The sequence below is a fragment of the Limulus polyphemus genome, unplaced genomic scaffold (assembly GCF_000517525.1).
Source record: "Limulus polyphemus unplaced genomic scaffold, Limulus_polyphemus-2.1.2 Scaffold1408, whole genome shotgun sequence".
NCBI classification, from domain to species: Eukaryota; Metazoa; Arthropoda; class Merostomata; order Xiphosura; family Limulidae; genus Limulus; species Limulus polyphemus.
Window position 1 is genome coordinate 144821 of NW_013667018.1, and position 14959 is coordinate 159779.

Genomic DNA, 14959 nt, shown 5'->3' on the forward strand with positions numbered 1-14959 from the left:
TTTTATCTAATGTATTGACTATTATATCATGTTTTCTAATTTTTTTTTAAGCTCTGCATAGTCTTGTATGGATATTTTATCTAATGTATTGACTATTATATCATGTTTTTTAATTTTTTTAAGCTCTGCATAGTCTTGTATGGATATTTTATCTAATGTATTGACTATTATATCATGTTTTTTTTTTAACTCAGAATGTTTTAATTTCAAGTTACATATACACCATAGGCTTTATAATGGATATAAAAACACAAATACTGTTTTCCTTGGAACAACTGCTATTTTTAAACACATGTAACAGGATTATTATCAGATATATACATAACCATAGAGGCTTTTCCTAACTCTGAGCAATTACTTAAAATTGTGAAAAATCTGAATATGTATTTTTTGGTTATAAAAGCAGCAATAATATGATTAGCAAGTTCCTCTACACACTATACCTAATATTTCTTCTTGAAAAGAAAGAAGAAGGTTACTTTCTCATCAAGTTAAGTGAGAAAATATATGCAGCATATAAATTCATTTATATTACCCTAAACACTGATTTCTGTGATTTTCGAGAAAGACAAGTGTATGTTAAAAGCTTGATGCACCTATATATCAAATAATTAGCAAAACTACGCATGACATTAACTCTCTCCAGATGGGTCAAAGGCCATGTCATCGCTTTTGTTGACTCGCATTCAAAATTTTATTGAACTACTATTTTATGAATTTATGTCAATAAGTTTGGTATCAAACTGTAGATTATAATTCAAATTTTAGTATTATACATTATTTAATTTCTTAATTTAAAAGTAAATATTAAAAAACACACCCAGACATCAATTTGTGTGTGTCACGTGGTATGTTGAATGCAGCACTGGTTCAAATTAGATGTTTGTGATGTCAAAATACTAAGTCTGTAGTTTCGTACGAATTAGAAACTTAAATTACCAATATTGACAAGCTAGGATATAAAATAAGAACCTCATATTTTTTTTATTTGGCCCAGCTCACCTCTTTCCATTTTTGGAAATAGTCCTATTTATACACTAACTTCTGTCTATGACATGTGAATTTTTAGCCATTTTCAAGTAATGCGACATCATCTCATTCTTTCGATACAAAACTTGAAGCTGTTAAATTGAGTCTGTAGTCTGCTTGAAATTTCATATCTTTTTAGATATAAATAAATATATATATAAATGTATAATGTTACAAGATTTAAGCTATTTAGTCTAAACATTTGTGTTATAATGTTTAGTCATTCTAGAATGAAAAAAGTACAACTTATGTTTATTTCCCAATTTTGTATGGTGGTTACAAGATCAGTCAAATTGACAGAACCCGTACAGGGATTCGTTAGTGAAAATAACAGATAAAAAGTTTTTCTTAAGAAATGTTTGATAGCCATCTGGACGTTATAAAGATTTTGCACGTGAAATTTGAAATTTTTTGATGTATAAAAGTATTTTTAATCTTAAAACAAAAATTACTTTGCAAGTTGGATAAACAACATGCAAAAAAAAAAAAAAATGCATGAGAAAAACATTGCTTAACAAACCTTAAGACTTAATAAAACAAATCTGATATTTTGTGTAAGCCTTATATGTTTACTGATAATCTACCAAATTTCATGAACAAATGCTTATTAATTTAAAAGTTATAGCATGAAAACTATAACAAGCACAAAATGTTTACGAGGTTGGTCCCATGGACCAAGCCCATGCTGAAAGAATAAAAGACTTCTTTACTATGTGTTACTCTTCACAGCAGTTTATTTGGAAACTATTTATAAGATAAGTTTGTAATAACCTTTTATTATGAATGATTGACATGGGAGTAAAAGTTCAATAACTAGCAATTACTCTTGTCACACAACTACTTTTCAATGACCGCAGTGCATATTGGACAACAGTTGATAGCTTCAACTAACAAGTATAACTAATCAAGAGGTGATAAAATTTATTTTATACAGTAATCAAAAGTACATATCAGTTTAGTCTTGTTCTTAAAACCACAATAAAAATGGTAAAAGCACACATCATTATATATATATATATATATACCTTGGTAACAGAATCTTGCTGAGTGCTATCAAGTATTTGGTTGTCATCCTCATCTGCTTGCACCTGAATTCGTTCCTTCCTGAAGGGCTTGGGCTCGTCCTTTCTCGGTCGTCCTACTCTCCTTAAGCCAGCAAGCTTGGCAAAGTGGCTTCTTCTTTGTCTCCCTCTTCTTCTTCGCCACCAACTGCCAGCATGCCAGCCTTCTCTATCCTTTATAAAGTGTTTAGGCTTATAGTGTTCTTGTAAGTGACGAGCAAATAAAAGGCAGTCAGTAAAGTGTTTACTACATTGTGAGCATGACCATTCCTTTGAATCAGTTTTCACTCCTAAATCTTTTGCATCCAGGTTAGACAATACAGTGGCTGGTTCTGTGTCTATGTCAATCTATAAACATTAAGTAAGATTTATAGGTATGAAGTTAATTAAGCCTTACTGTGGTGATTATATCTTAAATTATACCTTAAAGATGTCACATTATTTTAGTTTAATGTCTGAATTAAAAATAACATTTTACTTTAGTAATTTCAACCTCATCACCTGACCAATCTTCTTCAACAATTTACAAACATCATACCTGAAGTTTGAGACAAATGTTTTTTAATCATACTATTTTAGAGAGTTAACAGAACTTGCTATAGAAATCTGAAATTTCCAACTATATACAAGACACGTTTAAGGTTTTGTTTCTTAAAAAATATACATTTTGTTTTATTAATTTAGAATTTGCATGAACTTACTTGGTTTGTGTCATTTCCTGCCCCATTTCTTTGAAGTGAAACACTTTTCGGCGGACGTCCTCTTTTTCGTTTAGGAAGTGGTTGAGTGACCTGCTGAACATCCGAGTTAAAATTTTCATGTATACCATTTGATGTCTCATTTGACTGATAGACTTGTATTTTATTCTTTGAAGGAGATACTGAATTGGACTGTTGGAGTGCTAATTCTGAACACCAAAAGAATTTATAATCATTATAGAAAGAACTTTTACAAAAAAAAACTCTTTTACAAATTTCACTTAAAAAGGTTGTTCTTATTCTATGTCAAAAAAAAAGAATTTATGTGTAACACCAATCCACAACAGATTATTATAATTTGTAATTGCAAAATAATTAGCAGCAAGTTGCTAAAAAAATAATTTTAAAAACACTATGTGAAAAGGCATACCACAGTACCTAATATCCTCAACACTTCTATGTTAAATATATTTCTTAATTCCATATCAATAGTCTTTGTCATGATATAAGACTGTTTAGTTTAAATGTTATTGACTGATTTGTTTTTGTGGTGAATATTTTATTAGTGTTCAGTTTTTGTAAGACGTTTTGTTAATAATTCATTGATGTTGAGACTATTGAATGTCACGTACGATACACTGATGTGGAGAATATAGAAGGCAGACAGACGATTAATAGACAAAGATATAAATAGTGTGAGATGAGCGAGAAGCAGCAGACAGATAATAGCACAAGTAAAGTTACAAAAGGAAAAGTTAAGTACCATAGAAGTGATAGGCCTAACGTTTAATATGATAGAGTAAGACTAACAGTAGAAATGGAGAAAAGAAAAATAATTTATTCTGGTTCTAAAGTAATTGAACCAGGCTGAGTGCACTTTGACAAACGGAACAGAGGATCTTCAGAAGAAAGAATACCAAACGATTACGGTAACTCATGCCACAATTGTAAGTGAATCACATTCAGAATACTAGTGTGATAGTGATAGAGAAGATAGGTCAGCTTGTCAACTAAAATTCTAAAGTAACTGAATAGGCCTAAGTGGACTTTTGACAAGAATGAGAGAACAACATATATAGTGTTTATGATATGCCTATAATATCTATAGTGTTGAAGAATTTGTTGTACATGTTTAACATATTCCAAATATTTATATCATTTTGAAAACAAGTGAAGTGTGTGCTGTTTGTTTATCGTTGAATTTTATCGCTAACAAGTCACAGACACCTACTGTAGAAGAATCCTAAGCCCAACAACAACACAGTATATATATTATATTTCTTAATAGTAAAAATATATGTTTTAAAAACCTCTTTAATCAATGGTGACTCTAAGTTAAGAAATCAACAAACATTTTTCCAGTTGTGTTGTCCATACATTTCATTTCATACTTTCAGTACATAGAATAACAACATTAGGTTATACTTTTCTTGCTAAGCAGCATGATATTATCGCCATTGTTGAAATACATTGTTATCAAAACGTGCTGGCTTTTACATATATTAGAAGTTGTTAATCTAACTGATTTTTACCAATAATTATTCTATGAATATGCCACAAATTCATTTCATGAATGATCTTAATTTTGATTGGCTAACAAATAAATTTACCAACGTTTGACTGGCTCGACTGCACTTTTCTATCTCTTTGTTGATCAAGCTTGATTTCACAAAATGTATTTACTTCAGTTAGCTAGGAAATGTGAGGTTAGGGTATACTATGGGGTGGGGGTGATAGTACTTGCCATGCCATTTTTGACAGGCTATACGCTAGTGGAAATAATACACTACATTTTGATGACAAATTTATTAACATACATTAGTAATATAGTTTAATTACATTTTGAATGAAACTCTGTAAAAATTATTGTGACTTGCACATTTTGACCTACCAGAGTTCATAGGATTAATGAGAAAGGAGTGAAGTAATCAGTAAATTTACGAGTTCAGTGTCAGAAAAGTTTTCACTGAGACTTATCGCATTTATTAAATTGATTAACAAAGAGACTACACAGATAAGTTTTTTGTTAAACCTACTTATCATTTGTCTTAGAATTTCTGTTAAAACATTGTTTGTGTACCAAGGCTTACAACCACAAGTGAAAGTAGCCTGTAGCAAATATTATGGAAAACTAATTTGTTATTGTTACGGTCTGGACTTGGCATTATTATTACCAAATAATCTAAATAAATCTGCCGAATAGAATATAATATGGTGCAACATTATTTAATTTTCCAGTTAAAATTAGTTTTATTTCAGAGAAGTAGCTTTACAGAAAAAGATTGATGGGATTTATCAATAATATATTTCATTTTATTTAAGTTACACATTTTTGTTAATAATATATTTTAAATTTTTCTAATAAAAACAATTTCAGGAAAAACAAAAATGTTCAATATTTACCTATTTTTTTACCATATGCAGGAGCATAACCAACACACAGTTCTTCTCCTACGTGTATGTCTCTTTGTGCACTAAAGTAAATGTTCTCTCGAAGCTGATACGCGATCAGATTTTGATGGACACCATCTTTCACTGGAGAAACCAGACACATCCAATTACAGTATGTCTCATCTGAAGTGTCTAAAAACACTGAAGTTCCATCTTTATTGAAAACCTATAAAACATTTTATAAAATTATTATCTGACATTAAAATCAATTGAAAGTTTCAAGAAAAATTATTTTAAGAGTATTTATCTACTTTGTTTTGAAACCACAAGAAGGAGTAAGTTAACTGAAGGCTCACTGGCCATTCAACGAAGCCACTCGTTAATATTCCGAAATTATAATAACAGCCTCCTGAAGATCACTGACCATTCAATACATATATATCTCCAAAAAAAAGCTTAAAGAATATCAAACTTTTAGCCTAAATTTTATTAAGCAAATCACTTTAAATCAACAATTATAAAAAAAATTTTACTTTCACACTTCTAATATTCATGTTCCTGTTACATGCAGCAACCATACTATTTCAGAAGTCAAAACAGACAACTCGTAGCAGCTCACCTTAGCCGTTAACATTTGGCATCTTAATCCAATCACCTTAAATTACTTTCATAGAAAAGCCATTAAGCCTATTTCAATAGGTATAATCCTGGTAGCTCTTCTCTTCAGCACTTTTCCCTACAAAACTAATTCTATTAAACCTCAGTATTCTCGTAGTTTTTGTCAGAACTGCCAACTACTTATCTTCAAGCTTTTGTCAATATTACACCTAAAACTCTCTTTGTTTCCTACAACTCCGATATCTTTATTACATGTGTATCAAATGATTTCTGAACGTTAAAACAAACAAGACAATATAGAGCATAAACTTTATTAAAATATTAAAGCAGAAAATTCCCTTCCAAAACCATGTGTTATTTGATTTATTGATTTCTCATCACCCACATTTTCAGTTTCTTCCAGCATGTATTGCTAAATGTTAACATATTAATCATTTTAACATGTTCTAAACTTCTGTCTATATGAATAACTTCTCAACTAAAAGTTTGATGTTTTTATGCTTATAAAGTTAATTATTTTTGAAGTTTTTCACACTGATGATGAAATTAAAAGAAGACTCCAAAATATCTGTAACTAAAGATTCTTTCATGTTACCATGATTTTAATATTTCTTAAAATACTTCTAATTCTACATTAAGAATCAGTTTAATCTCTGTCATCTACTATCTTCACAAGTTTTTGCTAAATAATGAATATTGTATTGTTTTTTGACTGAATTTGTTTTCACTACACTATACATTATTTATCACACATTGTGACAAAAATATTTACTAGTTTTTATCACATGAAATCTAGAGAGAGTTATTTTTAATTAGTTTATTTAGTTTTAGTAGAACAGTTTTGTGAAAATTTGTAGGGAGAAACCGATGGAATGATATCAATCATATTTTCAGCATATTACAGGTTTTGCATTATGTTGTATATGATACATTTTCATGTACAACAGCTTAGGATTACAAAAAAACTAACTTAACTCTAAATAATTGTACCTGAAGATGTCTATCATATTAAACATAGGGTAGTTCAAAAATATATTTAAAAAACCCAAAGAAGCTGGAAATCTCGTGTGAGAATAACTGGTTAGTTGAATGTCATTTTTTAATGAGCCTAACAAATAATCAATTAGCTAATTCCAATAACTACCAGCTCTAATCATGATTATTCCAGAAGATTATATATTGCCAAGATATTACACTCTGAATTTGTCAGGTTTGAAGAACAATTTCCAAAATGCTTATATTCTATTTTGCAATAGAAAATTGTGAGTACACAATAGTTCTTTTATGTGACTTGTTTTTTGTCAAAATGTATTATAAGTTGTTCACTTGGACTTCAAACAATGAGGCCAAAATTAACATATTTGTTATACGTACTCTACTTCTTTACTGATGGGTTTAGGACACTGAAACTTACTCAGTATAGTTCATAATACAAAAAAAGGACGGGTATACAGATAATTAGAAAAATCACAGAAGATAAGATGTGGGATGTATCAGATATTGGTTGAACTGATATGAAAATTGAATTGCACCTTATGGGACACATGGTCTTAGAAAACCCAGTCACAGGCCCCCATGATGTCAAGTATAGCTTTCCCTAATTCTTAACTACTCAACTTAATGACAGTAACTAGTATGCAGCACCTACTGACTCAAAGTCTTTGTTCAACTCTTTAAACAGAAAAATGGGGCTCGATATTAATGATAGCTCAAGACAAGTAAGAAATGCATTTGGATTAATTCCCAATATAAAACACTAGTATTATAGGACTAGTGACTTAATACTGAGCATACATTTTATTTTTGGCCTTTTGATATGCTAATCTACAGTTGATTTGTTGATGGTTTCATGGGTATATTTGTAGCCTGTACCTGACAAATCTTGAAAAAATACATAACTTGTTTTAAAATCTTATCAGTTTAGAGCTCAACCGTAAGTGGAAATAGTTCAATTAGAATTTCAATCCTAATTTTACTTCCTGGCTGCCCAAACAATAACAATTTCATTTTTCAATGACTTGCATCTGATCTCCAATCAATACCTCCAAACTAATGGTATATGCCTGCAATATTTAAACTTTTGTTAAGTACTTAATTATTTTTGTTCATTTTTGGTCTCTTTAGCATAGAAAGGATAGTGATTTGTTGGAAAATGTGCTAAAGCTGTAACGATATGTTTCTACATGATACAATACATATTAAAATACAATATCAGTTTATCATGGCAACAACCAGCAGTTTGATGAATGGATTAGAATATAACAAACTTTATGTTGAAAATGAAGTAGAACATCAGCTGTGCTAGTTTCTAACAAACATTTGTGGACTGTCATCATTGCACTGTTTTGATGAAACTAATTTTATTTGCACATATGCAGTGAGCAACCATGAACAAAGAACGAGCATACCAGTAGTGTTTGTAGATGAGTACCATGTCCTTGGGGGCAGCTGGTACTGACGGGCCCATGTATCATGGGATATACAATGCAGTTGTCATGATATGATGTGTATCATGGAGCAACATGTCATGATGTATCAGTGCATCAGCAAATTGTTATACCACTAAAATGTGCATAACAGAGCTAAAAAAAAATGAGTCACAATCTAAAATACGAGTTATCAATTTAAAATATACACAAGCTTTGCAGGTTTTCTTTTTAAAGCAAGTGAAAATGAGGAGAGTTTTGACTCCTGTGAGAAGATAGATTGTCCGTTTAATTTCTCAAATGGTTTTAGGCTGATAATGGTGACTTGAAACTTTAAAGGTCAGTAACATACACATAAACTTTAATAGCTTATTGATTGTCTATATTTGTGAAAATGTTATTTCACCCTTTTATATAGTCAGTGTTAAAAAGAGATTTTCAAACCTCATATAACACAAAAAGAAGGCTAAATTTAATTGTTTTTGTTTCATAGTATAATGAGAAATTTAACAAAAACTTCAAAGAGTTGGTTAGAACTCTTTCATTCCTTCGTTACTTAAGTTTTACATTAAAAAATTCAATACTTTATTGCCTTATTTTACACGCAACAATAATTTTCAAACTTGCAAGTTATCACTATTAACATAAAAAATTGTTTTTGATGCTTTTACATTCAGATCAGTCAGAATCTTAGCTTTTTGCAATGAAACAGAAGCTCACCTTTAAAATAAAGCTTGGTATTTTTTCCAAGTTAGAAACTCTTGGAGCCTCCACTGGACCAAATTGGGTTTTAGAAATAATACGTTCCTTAGCAATTACTTCTAGATGACCATAATCCCGATCATTCACCTGGAGGTTATGAGGAATCGTCAGCCTCGCTCGTGAAGGAATCTGCTTGTCTTCCACCTTAGCTCCAACACCCAAGAGAGGGCATTCTGAAGTATCATGATAACCCTCACATACATCACACTCTGCAAACAGAGACATCAACAACATCAGTTAGCACTCTCATTCTCAAGCATCTTAATACCATACCTAACTACAAGTCAAAACAAACTCCTCTTTTACAGCTTAAAAAAAACAAGTATGCACAAGATTATATCTGGACTTCAGTATGTCCTTATGCAATTAAGTCAAGAAAACAATATATACATATATATTCAATACAGAAACAAGGCTGTGGGAAAAACCTCAAGATGCTCCCTCATTACTTGACATTTCTTTTTTTTTTTTTATGATCAGAAAAATTTCCTTGGGTAAATTTTAGGGTTGCGTATCTCATCATAGTAGTCAATACGATACATATCTAGATACAGAAGTTTTACCAATGGTTTGTTACAAAATTTGACAGACTTGTCTGTAATTTATTATCTATATTACTAATATTGCTTTAAGTACTCCACACTTTACAGTGCTTTTTCAAATCCTCAAGTTTGATCAACTAACTGGCAGCTGGCAAGAGAAGTAAAATAAAAAAAGTTAATATCTGTTTATCTATTTTATTGTTAATTTATTATGTTACATTGCATGTAATGTTTTTGATAAAAGAAATAAAAACAACATGTAGTACTCAATACTCATCTTCTTTTACTGACTAATTAATTTTTAGCAAAACACTTTATTAGAAATTGTGAGTACAAACGACTTATAATGTTTATTGAAAGCCTGCCAAGTTTCATGAAGATACATGAATCGTTTCATATCAGATGACGTATTGATACAATTGCATCATGGCTTCATGATACAATACTTGTATCGTATCTCTGTATTTAAATTTCAAGTGCTTAAGAATGGAAAGCACTGATGAAGTTATCAAGTTATTCAACCATTCTTTTAGGATTTCACCCAAATCTTTAATGCAAATAATAATGCTCACATCACTTATACATTGAATGTGGTATTGAAGTTCTTTGATATGACAACCAAACATACTTTATAGTGTATTTTCAAATGCACTGTTTTTTTCCCAAATAGTTTATTTTAAAAAAAAGCCTCATTTATATTGGTAGATGACCAGCTTCAATCACTTATGGTGTCTTTAGAGAAATCTGCACTGTTTTTTCCAAAATAGCTTATTTGAAAAAAGCCTCATTTATATCGATAGATAACCAGCTTCAATTACTTATGGTGTCTTTAGAGAAATCTGCACTGTTTTTTCCAAAATAGTTTATTTGAAAAAAGTCTCATTTATATCAATAGATAACCAGCTTCAATTACTCATGGTGTCTTTAGAGAAATCTGCACTGTTTTTTCCAAAATAGTTTATTTGAAAAAAGCCTCATTTATATCGATAGATAACCAGCTTCAATTACTTATGGTGTCTTTAGAGAAATCTGCACTGTTTTTTCCAAAATAGTTTATTTGAAAAAAGCCTCATTTATATCGATAGATAACCAGCTTCAATTACTTATGGTGTCTTTAAAGAAATCTGCACTGTTTTTTCCAAAATAGTTTATTTGAAAAAAGTCTCATTTATATCGATAGATAACCAGTTTCATTTCCTTATGGTGTCTTTAGAGAAATCTGATATATCTTATTCATCTAAAAGCGGGAAATAATTATTTTAATTTTGATTAAAAAGCCTAAATTCAAGCTTATCTTGAAAACAATTACTTGCCATTTCATAATTTATTAGAAGAGGTTGTTAGGTTCTTTAAAGAGGTAATAGACAGGAAATGATTAAATTTCTAGCATTTTTCTTTTTACACAGTAAATAGGTAACAGAGTGAAGCCAGATGACATTTTGAAATCCTTCTTTTTTGCCATTGCTTATCAGCTTAAAAACTTGAGAATGGTAACTTAGCTCCAACCCATAATAATATGGTAAAACGTAGCATATATCACACTAAACCTTTGTAAACTTAAATACCCGAAATGTTTTACTGAAATTATGGATGATTTAACCATTACATTTGTATTCTTTCTTCCTTTATATGTAGTTTTTTGAATTGGTTTTAAATATATTAATATGATTTTTAAATTGCACTAATAATGTACATAATTACCAGATAAAAAACAAACTTATTACCTGTTAGTGTTAATTTAAAACACAATATGCATTACAATTACAAACATTACAATATATACTATAGTGCAGTAGGAAATGGTAATAAATAATGAAAATATTTAGTTAAAAATTTATATAATTAATTAATCTTACATTACGCTGAAATATATAAGCAATACACTTTTGGGTAAATGTTGCTTTTAACAGTTGTATTTTCGCTCTCAAAATTTAAGTTTTGATACCTTTATAGCCTAAACCCAACGTTCACCTTTTATTTTTAAAAATCTTGTTGCGAGTAAACCGTGATGTAACCTGGATCATGTTCTAGGAATATGATGTCGATACTGACATGGTGACATTATTTAACTCTTATAGCTCACATTTTTATTCAGATAAATTCGTAAAATTTTGAAGATAATATGCTGACGCTAACAAGAAATAAACGACCTCGCTTCTTCTAGTCATGAAATCATACAATGTGAATTGCTTTGAAATTACATACCACGTTTTCGTGAGCCTGGCGGATATTTGAGGTCAGTAACGAAAAATGTATTTAAGTTTCTTACCATCATGAACTTCGTCGTTGTAAGGCTTTTCTGACATGTATGTAATTTAGAAATATATCTTCTTCTTCTGGAAAACAAAAGAATATATATGCTACTATTTTTTCACAAATTAATTATAATTTATCATAATATTAATAATATATCACACAGATGACAGCAAAATACTGTATAAACATAATAAAGTTAAAGTTGTTTACTATTAGTATTACTAATCAAACTTCCTGCACCCTACCTTTGTCTTAGTCTAATTTTCTAAATATATCAAACGTTACGTTAATAACAAAGGGTAAAATTTTGCAAACTTGAAATTTATTAATTCCCACTCTGAATTTTGCAAGTATGTTAGGAACGTGTATAAGTAGTATATCATTTACCTACTTATCTTTAAGCACTGTGGTTATAGCTAAAACCTGAACATGGCGTCCATCATACAACGGCACAACGATAAGTCGCCGTACGTCGACTTCTCCCTTTATTTTACAGCGCATGCGTATTACAGAAATAACAAAAATGGTAAAAAGCTGGTGCTTATTTTCAAATTACTTCAAACATGTCTCCAGCACATTACTTATATGTCCTAAAAATACAACAGGTCCATTTATGTATTCCCTAAGTTATGTTTGAATGCAACACAGATTTAAGTAGCCACCTTTGTCAAGTATGTTTGTCGAACTTTGACGAAAAACTACATTAAAAAAACATATTGGTATTAGTTATCAGAAAACACTGAACCAAATTTATCGATTTTACTGTATTTTATATAGTAAAAAAGGTAACTGTCCAAGTAAAAATCATCTTAAAATTACATACTGCTTTATTAGATGTGTTTGATAGCATTCTTGTTCAACTTGATTAAACACAGCCAGTATATCGGTTGTAACAATAAAACGTACAAAACGTCTATCAACTCAAATGTTATGCACTGTCATGAGCCCATCCTATCTAGTATCTGAAATACTTCTTTTGGGTTATACTAAGTGTGTAAAAAAACAACAATTAGCATCATTTCATAAACCTGATTAACCACCAAGATACCACATCAATTAGATATTTGGTAAACTGTTGTTGTTGTTCTTTTTTTTTTCTTTTTTTTTTATTTTTTTTGTTATCATACAGTCTACTAAATCATGCAAGTATTAGAGATTAAATTTTATTTATTGATATATTTTAAACAATGACTGATGAGAGCTGTTAGTGTTATGTTATCCTCCGCTTAAACGACTTTGTGTGCTCCAGTTTAATGCAACGGCTACGTAAATAAGCTGCATTTGATGTGTTTTCAGATTCGCTGTTGTGGAAGATGGAAGAGATCGGACACACTTGATATACGTGAAGAAAATTCTCCTAAACAACTACCAAGAACAACTCAGTTCAATCCTATTAAAACTCAAGCTGTATGCTAACTAATCCATGTTCTGTAACTTTTCTATATATTACACACACAAACGAAGATCCAGGGGACCAGGATCCCACTTTCACAATGCAAAAAAAAAAAAAAAAATTAAAACAGAAATCAATAGAAAAATTGAGATGCAAGTGATTGAAATATTGTTGATTCGTATTCTTGGATAATTTAAGCTCGTATTCTTATATGGAAAGGGGTCTGGACCGTCTATAATGTGTAAAGGGTTGAAGATAGATGCAAAACATCTTTTCTTCCAAACTATTATGATCGATGAAAAACCCACCACAAGTTTTGAAGGAGCCCCTTTCGTTGGTATGACTATCAAACTTCCATCCCACTATCTAGTCCAACAATAAATAGCGCTTGATATAAGTTGACTCTGGAGGTCGCTTCAAGATCCAAAGTTTAGCAGTCAGTTTCGCGAGTGAAGACAAAGATGTTCTCTACGGTATCAGAAAGTATTGGCGATTTGGATTTCTTATTGATCATTTTCAGATGGAAATGACTGGCAAAAACCCAATGGAAAATGTCAGGAATTGGCCAAACACTATTTCAAACTTCAAAAAGACCTTAGCTTCTCAGAGAAGGGAAGCCCTCTTTTAGATTTTACTCCCTTGGGTGTCTCTCTGATATCCATTCCTTTGAACCCTCTCCCCTTTTTTAACTCCTTGATCTGCCCTTGACCAATTTCTAAGTATTCTCAATATTTCTTGATCTAATTTTCGAATTAATTTCTTATTTTGTAAAAAATTACAAAGAATATTTACACTATAGTGTAAAAAATAATTATGTATCTAAGATACTTCACTACCATTACTACAACAGACCAAACATTGTAAAGACTTATAAAAGTTCGTTTTGTTTGTTGTAGAATCAAATCAAAGTATTATCATAAACTTGTACTAGTGAAAATGAGAATTATTGCTTTTACATATTGTTGTAAGCTATATTTTCAATTTTATAATTGAGTTGTTTGCTAGAGGAAACTGCTAATCGTAATAATGACGCTAAATGTAAGAAAGTACATAAAAGTAGTCTTAGAATACTTAAACAGTTCTTGACGATGAAACAGAGTACATTATACATACGCATCACCAGTGTGTGAAAATCCAATAAATGTTTTAATTCAGTGTTAAACAGTAAGAATTGTTGTCTCTATTTATCGATTAGAAAGGAAATTCTGTAATTTTTTTGCATTTATAAGTTAAGCATGGGTACCATTACTCTGTTCCAACGGTCTTTGTGAGCTCAGGTATACAGTACAAGTCAACGTAATCTGTAGAAACGTTATATAAGAAATAAACTAATTTCTTATCGTCACTTGGGCTGGATCTCACATTATTCTTTTTAAATAATCTAAAGAAATCAACTTAATGTTAGAACAACATTACAATAATATGTTCAAACCATGTCATCATTTTTTTGTTGTCAAAGAGATGTCTTTGAAGAACAGTATTTTAATAATTCCTCCTTGTTTATTTCATCACGTTATAAAAAATATTATTGTTATTTTTACATGCTTCTAATTTTGAATTCGAAATGGACAAATTAAAAGAAATATATAAAATTCGCAGTTTACATGATTTTTATCATAAGTTTTTAGGCCTGTTGTTTGTTTTAGAGCAAAGCTACATTGGACATTCTACTGTGTTCACCGCGGAAAATCTAACCCTGGTTTTGGCGTTGTAATTTCGTAGACTTGCCGCTGTCCATTGGGGGACTTTTAGGCCTTTTGGTTTCTAATGCTTCTGTAGCTTC

The 14959-nt window shown here is 30.3% G+C and overlaps 1 protein-coding gene across 1 annotated transcript in view; it reads right to left on the minus strand.

Moving 5' to 3' along the window:
• Window positions 1-12234, minus strand: part of LOC106463438 (PR domain zinc finger protein 15-like) — a 34644-nt gene extending 22410 nt beyond the window's left edge. Inside the window, exons 1-6 of the mRNA XM_022390926.1 lie at window positions 12171-12234; window positions 11797-11863; window positions 8944-9194; window positions 5192-5405; window positions 2792-2997; window positions 2055-2438 (exon numbers count right to left, since the gene is read on the minus strand). Coding sequence (XP_022246634.1) covers window positions 2055-2438; window positions 2792-2997; window positions 5192-5405; window positions 8944-9194; window positions 11797-11833 — 1092 coding nt within the window. The 5' untranslated portion in view covers window positions 11834-11863; window positions 12171-12234. The remainder of the gene's footprint in view (window positions 1-2054; window positions 2439-2791; window positions 2998-5191; window positions 5406-8943; window positions 9195-11796; window positions 11864-12170) is intronic.
• Window positions 12235-14959: the final 2725 nt, after the last annotated feature.